Source organism: Delphinus delphis, chromosome 6 (genome assembly GCF_949987515.2).
Source record: "Delphinus delphis chromosome 6, mDelDel1.2, whole genome shotgun sequence".
In the NCBI taxonomy this organism is placed as follows: Eukaryota; Metazoa; Chordata; class Mammalia; order Artiodactyla; family Delphinidae; genus Delphinus; species Delphinus delphis.
The window spans coordinates 69,222,296-69,239,719 of record NC_082688.1 but is presented as its reverse complement, the minus strand read 5'-3'; the positions used below and the strand labels follow the sequence as shown (position 1 = coordinate 69,239,719).

Genomic DNA, 17,424 nt, shown 5'->3' with positions numbered 1-17,424 from the left:
CTGTTTTCCAAAATGACTGTACTATTTTACTTTCCTACCAGCAATGTATGAAGGTACACTGAAGGCTTCAGTTTGGAAATAATGCTGCAATAACGTATCTTCTCTCCTACTTTGTTTTTAACTTTTCTGGTCACTTTTACAGGCTCTTATTTCTTCAGAGAAATATATTTTCTGAACTGCCCAATTCCCTCCTTTACAGAAATAACTGGAATCTCCTCATCCGCCAGATTTAAAAAGAAAGTAAATGAAGGATGAAGAGGCTGAAAGTAATGTGTGCACATGTGCGCACACACAAATGCAGTCGTCTTGGTACTTTGGGTAGCAATTCTTATGACTGAAAGACATATTATTTATTCACTCTGTGAGGAATTTTTAGTTTCTTAAAATATGAAAGAAGAAAGATGCACCTGAGATGGAAAACAGTTATTTCTTTGGGGCCATTGTAAAATAGACATTCAGCTGACCACTGTGTAGTAGATACTCTGTTTAGTGTCCAGATTAGCTGATTTTTATTTTTAGATTTTCTTTAAGATTTGATACATAATAATGATTGCTTTTTTCACAGGTGCACAATGAAACATATTTCAGTGTTTGTAATATGAAAAAGTAGTATACACCTAATTGTAGAGATGTGGATCAATTACTGGTGGGTTAATAATACACAAAATGCTATTTAGCAATTAATGTAGCAAGATGGATAAGTCTCAGAAACAAAAATGATGATTATATATTATATGGTTATGATATCACTTATGTATGGTTTTATAAACCACTGAAGCCAAGAATAAATGAGGTGATGGAGACACATATGTAGTACAAGAGCATGAGTTGAAAGGACAGCACAGGAACTAAAGGGCATGGCTTACTGGGGAAGGAGGGATGGAGAAGCTCATACTTACAAAATTTTATTTCTTTAAAGAAAAATGTAAACTAGCATGGTGAAAGTGTTAACATCTCTTTAAACTCAGTGGAAAATGTATGGGTGTAGTATTTTAAATACTTTTCTTTATGTTCTTAATTTTTTAATTAAAATTATTGCTCTGTCATCTCTTTTTAATTTATCTTCTTAGAGTGTCTTAGAAACCAAATTTTTGCTATCTTCCATTCTGGATCTCCATCCTACTGAAATGATCCATGTGTGAAAATTTAATAGGTCTAGGCTGTTGCTCCAGAATGTTCATTTCATTTCTTCTGAGTGTATATCATTTTATTTATCCCTGGAGTTTACTCAACTCTGTCTTGTAGAAAGAACATCCATTATAATAATGGTTTATGAAAAAGTATTATTTCAAGTTTGCATAGGAGATGAGAGAAAGCAGCAAAAAGACCTCCACCTGATGTTGGAAGGGGCCTGTCACTGCATATTCAGTGTATAATATCACCCTGCCCTTGGTCCCATCTCCATCCTTGTACTTTTCTCGCTTACAATAAGCTTGTCTTCAGTTTTGCTCACTTATTTGAGAGGTCAGAGTCAAGAGGGGTGGTGGAGTGTCAGTGCTTCTTATGAGTTCATGTTTGTTTATTCTCTTATTTTGTGTTTGTATTCAACAAAACAAGCCTATCCATGAGAATCTGTGTGTTTCAGAAACTAAACCAACAGGCCCACTGAAACATAATTGACTGTAGCACTTCAGGTTTGAAAGGATCCCGTGCTTCTCTCTTTCATTCTGTCCTCAGAAAAGTACACGAGTGAATGTCAAGGACTGAAGCAGACTGAGAGGGATAATTTGATATTGCCCAAACCAGGTTTCCACCCTCTAGGAAACGTATCAGCTTTATATGGAGAATAAATACATGCTTCCTTGTTTGAACTTTGAAGAAGAATCTTTTCTATGGAGCATAAATTGACCTTATATTGATGTCAGCCCTCTAAGAAAGATATTCAGTTGGTCAGACCACAAATTTATGGTTACTTTTTACTTTCTATTAAAAAAAAACTTCAAAAGAAAATCACACTCAGGATTCATACAAAGATTGTCACTGTCTGTGGTACTTAGCCTTAGTTTTACTGAAAAGTAACTTTTTTTTTTTTTGGTTTTAAACTGGTGTGAACTGTAAAGTGTTGTTACTACTTCACTCCTTTTCTGCTGGTAATTATTATATTCATCAATGTATTTTTCTCTTTAAAAAAGTATACTGGAGTATACTCCTAGTAAAAGTGAATGGAATAAAACTTAGGAGTTACTCCTTTCACTTCATTTAATCATTGTTAACGATTTGGTATAGCCTTTCCAGATTTTCCCCCATGCATTTGCATGGATAAAAAGTATGTCTATATAGAGATTGGCGAGGGCATAATATATCATATTTTAATATTTTTTCTGTGACTTGCCTTTAATTCACTTAGCGATATGCCTTTCCAAGACAGTTTTTAAAAATATCTGCATAGTATTCCATGGTAATGATATACTTACATGCAGATCATCCCTGTTTTTTGCTATTATAAACAATGCTACCGTGAACATTTTATTTTACATCTATATCTGTCTCTATATCTTTGCACATATATTTGAATATTTCTGTGGAAGAGATTCTTAGTAGTAGAATTACTGGGTTAAACATTGCATGCATTTAGTATGTTGATAGATATTGCCAGTGTGTTTTCCCAAAGGCTTTACCAATTTACACTCCCAATTGTAAGGTAGAAAATGGCCCTTCTTATTTTTTAAATTAATTCTAAAGTTGTATTGACTATTTTACAATTTGGAGGAAAGGCAGGTAATTAGTAAAAATGGTTGTGATCATTACATTAATAAAGGAATGCTGTAACAGGGATGTCTAATTCAGATGGGGTTGGGAGGGTTAGGAAGACTTTTCAGAGGAGTTCATGCTTCAGCTAGGTCTTGAATGATGAGTTTGCACTAAACAGGTAAAGGATGGAAGTATGCTGGGAGGGAAGGCATTTTAGACAACGGGGAATACGACATGTGAAAAGCAAAATGAATGAGATAATATGAAGCACTGGGGAACAGCAAGTGCTTCAACATTGTGGAAGGACAAGGTAGAGTAAGAGAACAAAAGCAATGCAGGAAAGGTATTAAAAGACTATAATGGTTATTACCAGGAGGTGGGATTTCATCCTGTAGAAAATGATGAGCCGTTAAAGGCTTTTATATCAATGGGAAGATGTAATCTGATTTTTGTGTTAGAAAGATCACTCTCTTGTCATTGTGATAGGTAGAAAGGGGTAAGTTCAAAAACAGGGAGGCGACCAGATGAAGAGTGATGAAGGTCTAAGCTAAGGCAGTAGTTATCGTGACTAGAGCAAAGGGCATAGATTTGAGAGTTCCTAAGGAGGAATACTAAACAGAACTCAGAGACCATTTGACTGTGATGAGTCAGGGAGAAGGAAGCGTTAGTGATGACTTTTGTGTATTTTATCCTTGGGAAGCAATTAAGATTTCTGTTTGTCATGATATAGAGTATAGGAGAAAGGACACATGAAGATAACTTCAGTTTAAGATAATGCATGAATTTGCTGTTGCTGCCGGTCACCCCAGTGGAGGTGTGGTTAGACTGGAACACAAGCATATGGCAGTCAAGTGGGAACTGGGCTGGAGGTAGAGAGGGGAGTCATTGTGATGAAGGAGGAACTAACTCCCTGTGAATGGGCGATGCCTCCCTGGGGAATTTTGCAAAAAGGTAAATGCATTTAAGAGTCAATGAAGAGGGGCTTCCCTGGTGGCGCAGTGGTTGAGAGTCTGCCAGCCGATGCAGGGAACACAGGTTCATGCCGGTCAGGGAAGATCCCACATGCCGCAGAGCGGCTGGGCCCATGAGCCATGGCCGCTGAGCCTGCGCGTCCGGAGCCTTTGCTCCGCAACGGGAGAGGCCACAACAGTGAGAGGCCCGCGTACCGAAAAAAAAAAACCAATCAATGAAGAAAGAAGGGAAGCTTGTGAAGAAAACTAAGGAGGAATGCCAGTAAGTGTGAGGAAAACCGGGAGAGAATGGCACCCTGATTAAGGAGAGAAGGAGCAAGTTTCGTGCCAGATTAGTAATAGAAGTGAGAGGTAGTGAGTACATGAGTGTAGACTGTGATCTGGGGAAGTTTGGATGAAGAGGTGAAAACCATGAATTTGTAGTAGGTAATGTCTGCATTCTGACAGTTGGAGGTGCTAAGACTTTTCTTTTTTTAACATCTTTATTGGAGTATAATTGCTTTACAGTGGTGTGTTAGTTTCTGCTTTATGACAAAGTGAATCAGCTATACATATACGTACATCCCCATATCTCTTCCCTCTTGCATCTCTCCCACCCTCCCTATGCCACCCCTCTAGGTGGTCACAAAGCACCGAGCTGATCTCCCTGTGCTATGTGGCTGCTTCCCACTAGCTATCTATTTTACATTTGGTAGTAGATATAAGTCCATGCCACTCTCTTACTTCCTCCCAGCTTACCCTTCCCCCTCCCCGTGTCCTCAAGTCCATTCTCTAGTACGTCTGCGTCTTTATTTCCATCCTGCCCCTAGGTTCTTCATGACCTTTTCTTTTTTTTTTAGATTCCATATATATGTGTTAGCATATGGTATTTGTTTTTCTCCTTCTGACTTACTTCACTCTGTATGACAGACTCTAGGTCCATCCACCTCACTAAAAATAACTCAATTTCATTTCTTTTTATGGCTGAGTAATATTCCGTTGTATATATGTGCCACATCTTCTTTATCCATTCATCTTTGTCCATCATGTTGATGGACACTTATGTTGCTTCCATGACCTGGCTGTTGTAAATAGAGCTGCAGTGAACATTGTGGTACATGACTCTTTTTGAATTATGGTTTTCCCAGGGTATATGCCCAGTAGTGGGATTGCTGGGTCATATGGTAGTTCTATTTTTAGTTTTTTAAGGAACCTCCATACTGTTCTCCATAGTGGCTGTATCAATTTACATTTCCACCAGCAGTGCAAGAGGGTTCCCTTTTCTCCACATGCTCGGTGCTAAGACGTTTTAGTCAAAAGAACTGGGTTCAGATCACTTTGTTTCATCAGGTGTTAGTAATATAACAAATTCTTTTATAAAAAAGGAAAAACATTGTTTTATTTGACTATGTAATTTTAGAAAATATTGTGTTTTAAAAAACCATAAACACCTCATACATTGCAGGTGGGATTTTAAAATGGTGCAGCCACTCTGGAAAACAGTAAGGCATTTCCTAAAAATGTTCAACACAGAGTTACCTTATGACCCAGAAATTCCACTCCTAGGTGTATAGCCAAGAGAAATGGAAATGTATGTCCATACAAAAACTTGTACACAAATGTTCATAGCAGCATTATTCACAATAGCCCAAAATGGAAATAACCCACATTTCTATTTATTGACAAATATATAACCAAAACCTGGTATACCCATATAATAGATTATTATTTGGCCATAAAAAGGAACTGACACATACTACAACATAGATGAACCTCAAAACCATCATGCTGAGTATAAGAAGCCAGTCACAAAAGAGCACATATTGTGTATGTATTTTATATATGTTCATGTATTTATATGAAATGTCGAGAATAGGCAACTCCATAGAAGCAGAAGTAGATTAGTGATGCCAGGGGGTGTGGGATCTGTTGGACCACTAATGAGTTTGAGATATCTTTCTGGAGTAATGAAAATGTCCTGAAATCAGAATGTGGCGATGGTTTTATAACTCTATGAATGTACTAAAAACCACAAAATATTATACTCTAAATGGGTGAATTTTATGGTATGTGAATTACTTCTCAGTAAAGCTATTATTAAAAAAACATAAATAGCTGTTATCAAAAACACATAAAATGGCAAAGCTAATGACAAATGAAAAAAGTAACATTTCACAGAGATGGTTAATATCTATAATACACAGGGAGTTTTTTTATAAAGTAATAAATTCTAAGTGCTTTAATTTCCTCATCTGCCAAACAGAGCTGACAACTGACCCAAAGGAGAGCTATGAGAAGAAAATGAGATAAATGTTAAATACATAATATTGTTATTATTATCCTCAGTATTCATTTCCCCTTGGATGCCTGAGAATCTGTCTGTAGAGAGGTTTAGATGTTTAGCCAGCTAAAGTAACGGCTGGAGAGTAGAACTCGAGTATCATGGAATTATAATCACTGTGTTCTCTTGGATATGGTGCTGTTTTGTCCTCCAGGAAAATGCCGTATTTTCATTCATTTCACAGACTTTATTGCATTGCTACTATGCATGGGGCACTAAACTAGTTGTTGAGGGTACAGTGAGGACTCAACCATTATTCCTGCTTTCAAAGATCTTATGATTTAGCAGGGTAAAGGGAGATAATAAGACAGTTATTCTAAGATGTTTTCAAGGATAAGAGGAGAGGCACACAGAACAGAGGAGAGGCAGTTGGGAGTGCTTCCCCCAAATAAAACCTGAGTGGAGAGGGATGAGTAGAAGTTATCCAGGTAAAGCAGAAGGTGGAGGAGTGGAGGTCGGCAGTGGAGGTAGTAATGTAAAGCAAGGGTGAAACCCAGAGTTAATCTAGAATGAGTAAATTCTGGGAGCAACCAACCACAATGTGTGGCTGGATCACCAGATGGGTGGAAGGGGTGTGGTGAGACATGGAACCAAGAGCTAGATTGTGAAAATCCTATGTGGCATTTAGGTGAGCTCAGATTTTTATTCTAAGGGCATTGGGAACTTGTGAAATTTTAATCAAGGAGTGAAAATGGCTAGATTTTTGTTTCATATGGACAGTTTTGAGGCCTGAATGAAGAAGAAAAGTGATCATCTATCCTGAGGTAGGAAGAACTACTAGAGGAAGGAGTTTATAGTAGTTTGAGGAATCAGTAAGAGCATGGCAGTATGGGTTAGACGGCTTGTTCAAGAAGTATTGAAAAGAGAAAATGTCAGCTGTTGATGATGGGTGTAGGCCCGTAGAGTGGGAAGGGGAAGGAGTGGCTTCAGGGGTGTCTTAGATTTCCAGTTGGGTGGCGGTGGTGGTGGTGTCCTACCACTTGAGAGACTGCAAGAAAGATGATGAGTTTATTCTTTTTGGTTTTCCTCTAAGACAAGAAACTAATTTTTCAGATGTTTCCATTTTGCTTTGTAGATAGTTCCATGGTGACTTTTTCCCCAGTACTTCCCCTTCTTTGACACTGTAGCTGTTAGATGTCTGGGTCTCTTTTCTTTCTTTTTCTTTTTTTTGAATGAATTTTTCTTGGCGTATAGTTGCTTTACACTATTGTGTTAGTTTCTACTAACTAGAAAGGGAATCAGCTATACGTATACATATCTCCCCTCTTTTTTTTTGGATTTCCTTCCCATTTAGGTCACCACAGAGCGTCGAGTAGAGTTCCCCGGTGCTGTAGTCTGAGTCTTTTCTGATCCTTATCAGGAGTAAACCTTTGCTTTCCAAATTTCTATTTATGCCTAAGTCTCTGTTTTCCTTCTTATTTTTTTTAACCTCTAGGAAGAACCTAAGAAGGTTCGTTTTGATTATGACTTATTCCTGCATCTTGAAGGCCATCCACCAGTGAATCACCTCCGCTGTGAAAAGCTTACCTTCAACAACCCCACAGAGGAGTTCAGAAGAAAGTTGCTGAAGGCAGGAGGGGTACGTGACGCTTGGCTTGTGAAAAGTCTTCCCATAGAAAGCTAGTTGCTAGTGTGTCAAGAAGTACAGTAATGTTTTGAGGGAGGTAAAAGCAGTGAAGCACCTTAATGACCACGCTGTGGACTCATGGTTTGAGAAGAGGTAATTAAACAATATTTTAAGTAGGTATGAGTCTGAAATTACATTGTTGGTTAGAACAGCCTTATAGTCTATGCAGTTCAACTTTATTTCAACAACAATCTAAAACCAAACTATCCTCAGTTAAGAAAAGAACAATGCCTTAACTGTGTTATATCAGTGTACAGAAAAATTTTAAAGTTGAAAGTTACATCAAAAATTATATGAAAAAAAAAAGAAAAAAAATTATATGAAAACGAGTTACTATCCAGATTTGCTTGGTCAAAATGAATAGAAAAGGTGTGTACCCATTCAGATTACTTGTTTGGGTCATTTAAAAACACATTTTTGTTTGTTTGAATTCTGTGTAGGTAATAGATGGATTTTTCTTTTTAAGATAATGATAATATAGTGCCCAGGTGAATTGGCTAGGATGGGGAAAGATTTTTAAGTGGAATTTCTCACAAGCATATGGAATGTTTGCTTGCAGTTTGTGCAGACAAACACTGTTGATGGGTCAGAATCTACTTTACATTGGATACTACCAGGATCATCAGCTTCTATTGAATACAGATGAACTTCCTGTGTCATCTTATATGGGCAGTTCAGACCCCATAAAATGTTGTAGTGCATTCTTTTTTTTTTAGTTATACATTTTCTTCCTTTTTTTTTTTTTTTTTTTTTTTTTGCAGTGCATTCTTTACACCAGGATTTCCTTCACTTAGTTTTACTGGAAGGTTTTTGATAGTTTTTCATCCATGAGCTTATCATTATATGTAAGCATGTGTAGACCATAACTTCTCAAGATGCCTCATTTCACTGATGAACTCTACCTGAGGGCTTTGTAGGGAAGACTTGAATTTTATATAGCACAGAAGCCCTTTCCCTTTATGGGGGTATGAATAACCACTCTGAGAACTTCAGGAAAGCTGTGGACCCTCTCATAAGAAAACCATCCATATATATATAATTGTGTAAACATTTTGGGTTATATGTAACCCCTGGAGTCCATTTTTTTGGGATCTGTTTTGCCAAGCTCCCATCCTCTCAGCTGAACTATTGATACTAATATGCATTTGAAGTGTTACAGGTACTTTTACCACATTTCATTCCACATTATGCTGTATGTCGGTAGATTATGGGTTAAATAGGTATTGATGGGCCAGCTTTGGAAATGAATGACCATTTGTAGTATTTTATGGGGAAATGCATCTTCGTGAAGAACTGGGCTTTTGTAGTACAACTCATTTTAAAGGTAGGGATTTATTATATGTTTATTAAGGAGTTTTTTTAAACAAACCCTATTTGATTCTTTTATAGTTATGTAGAGCACAGTGTGGGTGCTACTTATCTATGGCTATGCCCTTAAAAATGAGCCTGTCCATTTTAAATCCTAATCATACCCATTACGTTTCTTTTTATGAGGGTGGCATTTTACGCCTCTGATTATTCCTCTTGGGTATGAAGTTAGGTAGGTAATTGGAGCATGTGAATTATGGAGCTTGAGTACATCAGGCTTCTAATAAGGGTCGTCGGAAAAAGTAAATATGACACAAGAACTTTTTAAAACATCCACTTAGTCCCAGAGTACTCAAAAGTTGTTTGTGAGCCAGAGAAGAGGTTACAGGTCAGTGATAATGTGGCAGAGTTCAGCACTGCATCCTGATAAGGTCGCTAGTAGATTTCTGTCTTTTTCTCCACTCAGCCTTTATCTCAGAATTATCATCCTTGACTTCTAACTTTCCTTCTTTGTGTTTCTTTAAGTGCTATTTGAAGCCTGCATGTTTTTTCCCTGTTAGATTTAGATTATGTCTTGACAACTCTAAAATAATAAGTTGAAATGTGAAATATTCGAGCACACCAGTTATTTGACATAAGTTCCTTAAGTGACTGATTCTAGTAAATTTTGTAGTAAAATTAAAAAATTCATTCGAAATACTAGTAATCCCATAGATTCTGTCCATTTCGCATGGGAGGATTAAAATAGTCTTTTATGGAAATGGGAGAATCTGAACCAGTTAACATTTTTTGTCTTACCAAGATTTTTGGATATGGTACCTTATGTTTAACATTTATCATTGTTAATGCAATCTATCATGATGTTACTAACTTAGCCATTTTGATTTTATTAGAAATCTTTTTTTTCAGCTTTTATGGAGATACCATTGACATATAACTTAAGGTTACGACATGTTGATTTGATACACTTGTATGTTGCAAAATCATTATCACCATAGCGTTAGCTAACACCTGCATCACATCACGTAATTACCATTTCTCTTTTGTGATGAGAACATTTCAGACTTACTCTTTTAGCCAAACTTCAAGTATATAATTCACTATTATTAACTGTAATCACCATGCTGTACATCAGACCCCCAGAACCTATTCATCTTATAACTGGAAGTTTGTGCTCTTTGACCCACACCTCCCCTTCTCTCCCACCCCCCAGCCCTTGGCAACTACCAGTCTAGCCTCTGTTTTTATGAGTTTAACTTTTTCAGATTGCACATATAAGTGACATCATACAGTTTGTCTGACTCATTTCACTTAGCCTAATGTCCTTAAGGTTCATCCATGTTGTTGTAAATGGCAGGATATCCTTCCTTCTCATGGCTGAATAATATTCCATCACACACACACACACACACACACACACACACACACACACACATCTCCACATCTTCTTTATCCATTCATCTGTTGATGGACACTTATGTTGTTTCCATGGCTTGGCTATTGTGAATAAAGCTGCAGTGACCATGAGAGTGCAGATATATCTTCAGTATCCTGTTTTAATGTCCTTTGGATATATACCCAGAAGTGTGATTGCTGGATCATATGTAGCTCCATTTTTAATTTTTTGAGGAATATCCATATTGTTTTCCATAGTGGCTGCACTGTGGAGTTTACAATCCCTCCAGCAGTGCACAAGCGTTCCCTTTTCTCCATATTCTTGCCAATATTTACCATCTGTTGTCTTCTTGAGGATAGCCATTGTAACAGGTATGAGGTAATAGCTTATTTTGATTTGCATTTTTTGATGATTAGTGATGTCAAGTACCTTTTCATATACCTGTTGGCCCTCTGTATATCTTCTTTGGAAAACTATCTATTCAGATTCTCTGCCCATTTTAAAATCATATTGTTTGGGGTTTTTTGGTATGAGTTCTTTATATATTTTGGATATTAATCTCTTACCACATATATGATTTGCAAATATATTCTCCTATTCTGTAGTTTGCCTTTTCATTTTGTTGATGGTTTCCTTTGCTGTGTAGAAGCTTTTCAGTTTGATGCAGTTTCACTTGTTTATTTTTGCTTTTGTCACTTTTGCTTCTGATGTCTATTAGAGATCTTCTGTTCATGACTATGTCTCTCCATATAAACTTTTGTTTTGACTGGGTTTTGGAGTGAAAGGGGGGTGCTTTTGCTCCTTATACTTAAACATTACATAGGTGACATAGAGGTATATGTTCTATTTTTAAAGGAAAAATTTGATCCCTTCTTCATAAGTACTGTGTGAAATCATTATGTATAGCTTGAGGCATGAGTAGGGTAAACTTAACATTTTGGCTGTGGTTCCTTCTCTTTCACTTTTTTCTTTGAAACCAAAAGTACATAGCACTATTAAAAGTAGAACTTGGCTTTTCAAGAGATCAGAAAGGTTGTTTTTAGAGCTGGCAGCATCTTAGAAAAATGCTTTTCAGCTCTCAGAAAAAAATGATTCCAAAGAATGTTTTGCCAGAAGAATCTTGAAAAATTGCAGATTTTTTTTCCTATTTCATAGCCTATAAGTCTATAGCTATATGACAGCATTTTTTTGGTCAATAACATTCTCTTCTTTTCACTCTTTTTTTTTTTTTTTTTTTTTTAACGTTGTAACTGTATTCTAAATACTATCAGAGAAATCTTGGTGTGCTTCCGCCTTGGAAGAAATGTACCCTGTGTTCTTCTCTTGAATAGCTCCCTGAAATTAAGGTTATCTTTGCTTTCAAAGAAAAGAGTAAAACTTTCGTGGGGAGGGCATTTTTGGATTTAAGCATTATTTTCCGAGAATATTGAAATATGGAATGAGTTCGTTTACAAGACCCTGAAGGTAGTTCTCTCTAAATGAGGGATGTCATTGGAACTTGCTAGGGAAACTGTAGATTTGGTTTACAAGCTAGCTCCTCTCAGGCCTATGTAAGAAAAAGAAGATAGGGGTCAGAAAATGGGAAATAATAACCTGAGTACTGGGAGGAGATGCCTTCGTTTTTGTTTTTTTTTTTTGCGGTACGCGGGCCTCTCACTGTTGTGGCCTCTCCCGTCGCGGAGCACAGGCTCCGGACGCGCAGGCTCAGCGGCCATGGCTCACGGACCCAGCCGCCCTGCGGCACGTGGGATCTTCCCGGACCGGGGCAAGAACCCGTGTCCCCTGCATCGGCAGGCAGACTCTCGACCACTGCGTCACCAGGGAAGCCCGATGCCTTCGTTTTGAGGTCTTATTTTCTTCTTTGGTTGGTAGGAGAGGTAGAGGACAGTGAGCAGTAAACTTCTGAGGGCAAAACTTGATGTCATCTATTTATACTTGAGTTTTAAGCAAAAGGACCAAATGTATCCCATTGAGAAGCACCTCTCACTTTCACTGCGATATTTCTATTTTTTTTTAAGTGAACTGTTGAATCCCTGTAGAAGGATTTTCAAATATGCTCTTTATGATGTCAGGATTTTTTTAAAGGGTTATGATCACAATAGATGATTTTCTGTTTACTTGATCACCTTCTTAATAGCTGGAATTCAGTCATACTGACAAAATGCAGACGGATTTGACATCCATTACTTTTGATTGAAAGAGGATGAGTTTTTCTTTTGGGTGTTGGCAAAGCAACGATACAGTGTTTGTCATATAACTGAAACTTGTCATTTTACTAACTCGTCTCTCCGGATTTTCTTTTGGGAGGGAATATGATACAATTAGAAATATTTTGAAATCAGGCAGATTTAAATTAAAACCTCATCTCTGTCATCTTCTAGGTGAATTACCCTGGGAAAATGTTTACATTCTTTTGAATCTCAGTTTATCATCTGTGAAATGGACGAGACATTGTTTTCTTCATTGGGAATGTGTAGCCATGGTGTGTGGCTCATAGTAGATACCCTGTCCCTTGATTCCTTTTCCTTTGATTGCTGGTTTAGAAAATCAGAGTTCTATCCATTTTTATATCAAGCACTTAAAAGTACAGTGGAAAAGGTTTGTTATGTAGTGTAAGCTACTCTAGTTTATTCACAGGAGTATGTGTTTAGCATCGGTTAGTGTGACCAGCACATTGATGGACACATGTTGGATTTAAAGGGAATTGTCCCATTGTATCTTTTCTTTTAAATTTAATTTAATTTATTTTTTATACAGCACGTTTTATTAGTTATCTGTTTTATACATATTCGTGTATATAGCCCATTGTATCTTTCTTCAAGGATTTTACATTCGGGCTGTTAGTATTTTGCTTGTATAAACTGAAACACAGGTCTGTTTGGAATATCATTTTTTTAAGATGTCCGTTTTCATCAGAAAAATTAGGTGTTCTTACCATGTTCTTACTTCTAAATTTCTAGCAGATTAAAAGCTTCTCAAAGCCCTAAGAAGATTTCCTAAGTAGTATGTTCAGCAAGTATATATGTGCATCCTTGTGCTTCTATGAAGAAAGCACAAAAGGGGCAATCATCTTTGGAGAATTGAGTTTGTTTTACAGCTGCTCCCTTTTTTTGGCCTGGAAATCAAGTGGTCTGCTTTGGTTCTGTTGTTCTTTATAGGATGGTGGTAGGGTGTTGGTGGGCTTTTTTTTTCTTTCTTTTTCTTTTTTCTTTCCTCAATTAGACAGGGCAAAGTCTAAACGTGTTGTTCAGTCTATTTCTGAATCACTGGCCAGCAGTTAATTTTGAGGACTGAAAATTAAAACTAACCACAGCAGTTGTTAGAACTAGGGTTTCTATAGGCAGAAATCCAATTCTGTTCAGACACCACCTGTTTCAATAGGACATTTCAGACGCCCATTTGGCAAGATTTGCTGGAGAAGACATGGGGAACATGCTTTCAGTCTGTGTTAAGTCTGCAGCATAATGCAGTCCTGTTTCTCAAAGTGACAGTTGCATTTATATCTGATATGTTTTTGCAAGGAATAAATTGGAATCTTTCTGAAGCACTGCTTATTGTGAAGTAGAAATCAGATCCACCGTGGACCCCCCAACAAAGGGTTTTGGTTACTAAAGGGCCAAAGGGATCTTATGATAAGGAGCTTTCACTAATGCAGCCATGTCAAGCCATCTGAACGTAGCATTTTATCGCAGGGTTCTGGAATGAATCTTGTGTAGGATGGTTTAGTATTTTCTTTTGTAGGGGAGTTCAGAACACTTTGAATTTCTAAACAGTATAGATCGCATTCTCTTCCTCTCAAATTTTAATTTTTTTGAATAGGTAAATACACATCCAATACAAGATGACATATAGTGAACCTTTCTTCAGGCCACCAATGATGCTATAGTGAATAACCTTTTATATAGTTATTTGTGCACATGGATGAGTGTATCTGTAGGATAAATTCCTGGGAGTAAAATCGTGGCTCCAAGGCAAAGTGGAATTTAAATTTTGATAGACATTTACAGATTGCCTGCCAAGGATGTTATGCTACTCTATGCTTGCATCAACAATGTGTAAGAGTGCCTATTTCTCCACCACAGTGATTCATTAAACGTCTTTCCGCCAATCTGATGAGTGAAAAAATATCTCATTTTTAATTCACATTTCTCTTATGAGTGATGATGAGCATCTTTTCATAATGTTTAAAGCCATTTTCATTTCCTTTCAAATACCGCATTTTAATGTATTTTAAATTGGAAATATTCTGAATGTTTCGGTTCAACTTAAATTTATGAATACTCATCCCACATACTTACATTTGGAAAGGTTACAAAAAGATACGGAAGCCTCTTTAACCAAGGTCTGTATTTTTAGGCATTCTTCAGCGTGTAACAAATTATGTTCTTAGGAACTGATTTATCAAGACTTTGGCTTCTAAAAATATGTGGCTTTTGTGGCAAACTCATCTTTACAGTGCCCAGAGATGGATAGCTGGCTGCTTATTTTAAAAATAACTCAAAGAAAATAATACATAGAAAATTATTTTAGTGGCTGTTACTGGACAGCTTCACTGGATTTTTGGATATTTGTTTGGGGACAAGTGTGCCTTTCTGTTATTTTTCGATATATATCATCCTGTAAATGTCTGCCTCAAAAGATAAAAGGATGCTGCTGTTTTCACCAGCACTGATAAAAGGTGATTTATTTAAATAAATGTAAGATCAAGCAGGCAGCCTCATCTGTTCGGTTGTTTCTCAGAGTTGAGGTCAATTTTATGTCATATTTGGTATTTTCTTCTTTCTGTTTCTTTGGCTTCTGCCCCCCTGCCCCCCACCAAAAGTCTGTAAAATTAAATCATGAAAGTAGAACATACATATAAATGAAAACTAGGATGTCCAAGTTATGAGATCAATTATAAAGTATGATCATGATAGTATAAGTTATGTCACTCAGCATACTTAGTGGTTAATTTATGGTTTAACGTCTTCTGAAAGTCGCATAATTTGTTTGAAGGACAGTTAAAGACCTTTGAAAATATGCACCAAAAAGCATCTCTGGTATAAATCTTCCTGCCTTCATTTGTTCCTTTCTTCCCGATTACCTGTTTACCTTTTCAGTAAGGAGGGGAAAAATAGGAGCACACTTTTCACTCGGTCCAAAGCTCAGATATTTTTTACTGCATAAGTTGAGCAAAGGCTAAATGAAAAAGAAATGAAACAGGTAGATTATTCCTAGAGTGTGGAATAGGAAAAGCTCTGTCAAGTGTTTAAGCTGTCAGTGTTGGATGGTGTGCCATGCTGCTTTCTGTCGACCTCTCAGGAGTAGCAGTTTAGCTGCCCATGCGTAGGAACCTTAGTTTAGTCTTGAAAGGAAATGCTGTAACATCTGAAAGAAAACCATCACATAACCCCGCCCCTAGCTCCTGTTTCTAATGCACAAAAAAGCCAAGAAAATAAGAAATGAACAGAAAGGGGGAAAAAAATTGGAGAATTTCAAGTTAAAAAATGAACAATTCTTTCTCTTTTTAAATACAAAAATACTGTAACTGAAAACTGTTGGTTCACTTTCTCTCTCCCTTCTTGGCTCAGGTAGTTCTTTATGCCCTTGTTTCAAAGCTGCATTGAAAGTTTATCTAATGTATCCTAGTCTGTTCCCAGACTTCTAAAATGGTAAAGGAGTTGCTGTGTTGTTTGTCCCCACTGGATATTTTTTGGGTTCATATTCTATAATATTAAAGAAAAACAATTTGGGGCTAGGGAGTAGAAAAGGGGAAGGGAAACTACGATTAACACTTTATTTTCTAAATTTTTTTTGTTCTGTAAGTTATAAGAAAACTTGACAGTGATCAGGATCTGTAGGTAGCAGTTTAGAAAATAAGTGTCTGAAACTCTTAAAATAGATACTTGTTTCATTTTAGAGGACAAATGGTAGGTGGTTTAATATAATACCCTTTATTCTACAAGGGAGACGGCCATGGTGTGATATAAGGAATGTTTGATTTGAAATCTGAAGGCACAAATTCAGTTCTTGGATCTGCTGCTAATTTACCTAGGGCTTTAGGTTGGTATAAATCTGAATTATCCCCTTCCTTCCACCTTAGATATTAAATAATATGTGGTACATAGTTAAGCAGTCAGCAAATAGTTGCTTTATTCACTGACACGACCTCTTTTTTTCTATAGGTTTTTATTATGCTTTGTTTGTTACCTAGAAAGGTGAAAGTGAAAGATTTCCATTTCAAGACTTTGACATAATAATGGTGTTCTGCTAGAAACAACATGTTTTTGCCTCAAGAAGGAATGTTTTTTTTTAACAGATTTTAAAATAAATATGTGCTAACTTTAGAACAATGTAGACTTTCTAGAAAAGCAAAAAGAAGAAACTGTTTATAATCCCTCTAGTGATTGTAACTACTATATTTTATATTGTATTTTTCATGTAGATAAGATCCCACAAAATGTTTGTATTTTACACTTAATATGTTAAACATGAATTGCATAAGTTTTAAACTACATGACTTACTTTATTTTTGTTCTTTAAAAACATGTCCTCACACTTCAAAGGACTGATGTAAAAATTGTGGTGGTTTGTTGAGAAGTTACCAGTGATGTGTTCTATGTTTTTTGTTTGTTTGTTATTCTTTTCTCCTTAGGCTCTCAGCTTCTCACAAAGTTACTGGCTTAAGGCGTAAATGCTATAAATGAGATTAGGAACAAAAGAAATGTTTTTCACAAATTTGAGGTTGTTTCTTTTTTTTTTTTTTAATATTTATTTATTTATTTTATTTTGGGCTGTGTTGGGTCTTAGTTGCAGTGTGCGGGCTTCTCTCTAGTTGTGGCGCGCGGGCTCAATAGTTGCAGCACGTGGGCTTAGCTGCCCCACAGCGTGTGTGGGATCTTAGTTCCCCAACCAGGGATTGAACCCGTGTCCCCTTAACCACTGGACCACCAGGGAAGTCCCTGAGGTTGTTTCTTAACGGTTCTGACAATACAGAAGTATGATGGTCTAGTTTTTTTTTTGCTTTTTTTTTACAATGAGACGGGCCATATTAGATCTGTTATCTGGAAAAATTTATATTTTAATATAGATTATCATAGGTGTAGATTTGGTAACTTGTCTTTCTAAATGT

General features: G+C 36.7%; 1 protein-coding gene across 1 annotated transcript in view; it reads left to right on the top strand.

Annotated features, from left to right (window-relative positions):
* The window catches only part of MLLT3 (MLLT3 super elongation complex subunit), a 263,887-nt gene that overhangs the window by 144,511 nt on the left and 101,952 nt on the right, over positions 1 to 17,424 (top strand). The window contains exon 4 of the mRNA XM_060014794.1: positions 7,418 to 7,561. Coding sequence (XP_059870777.1) covers positions 7,418 to 7,561 — 144 coding nt within the window. The remainder of the gene's footprint in view (positions 1 to 7,417; positions 7,562 to 17,424) is intronic.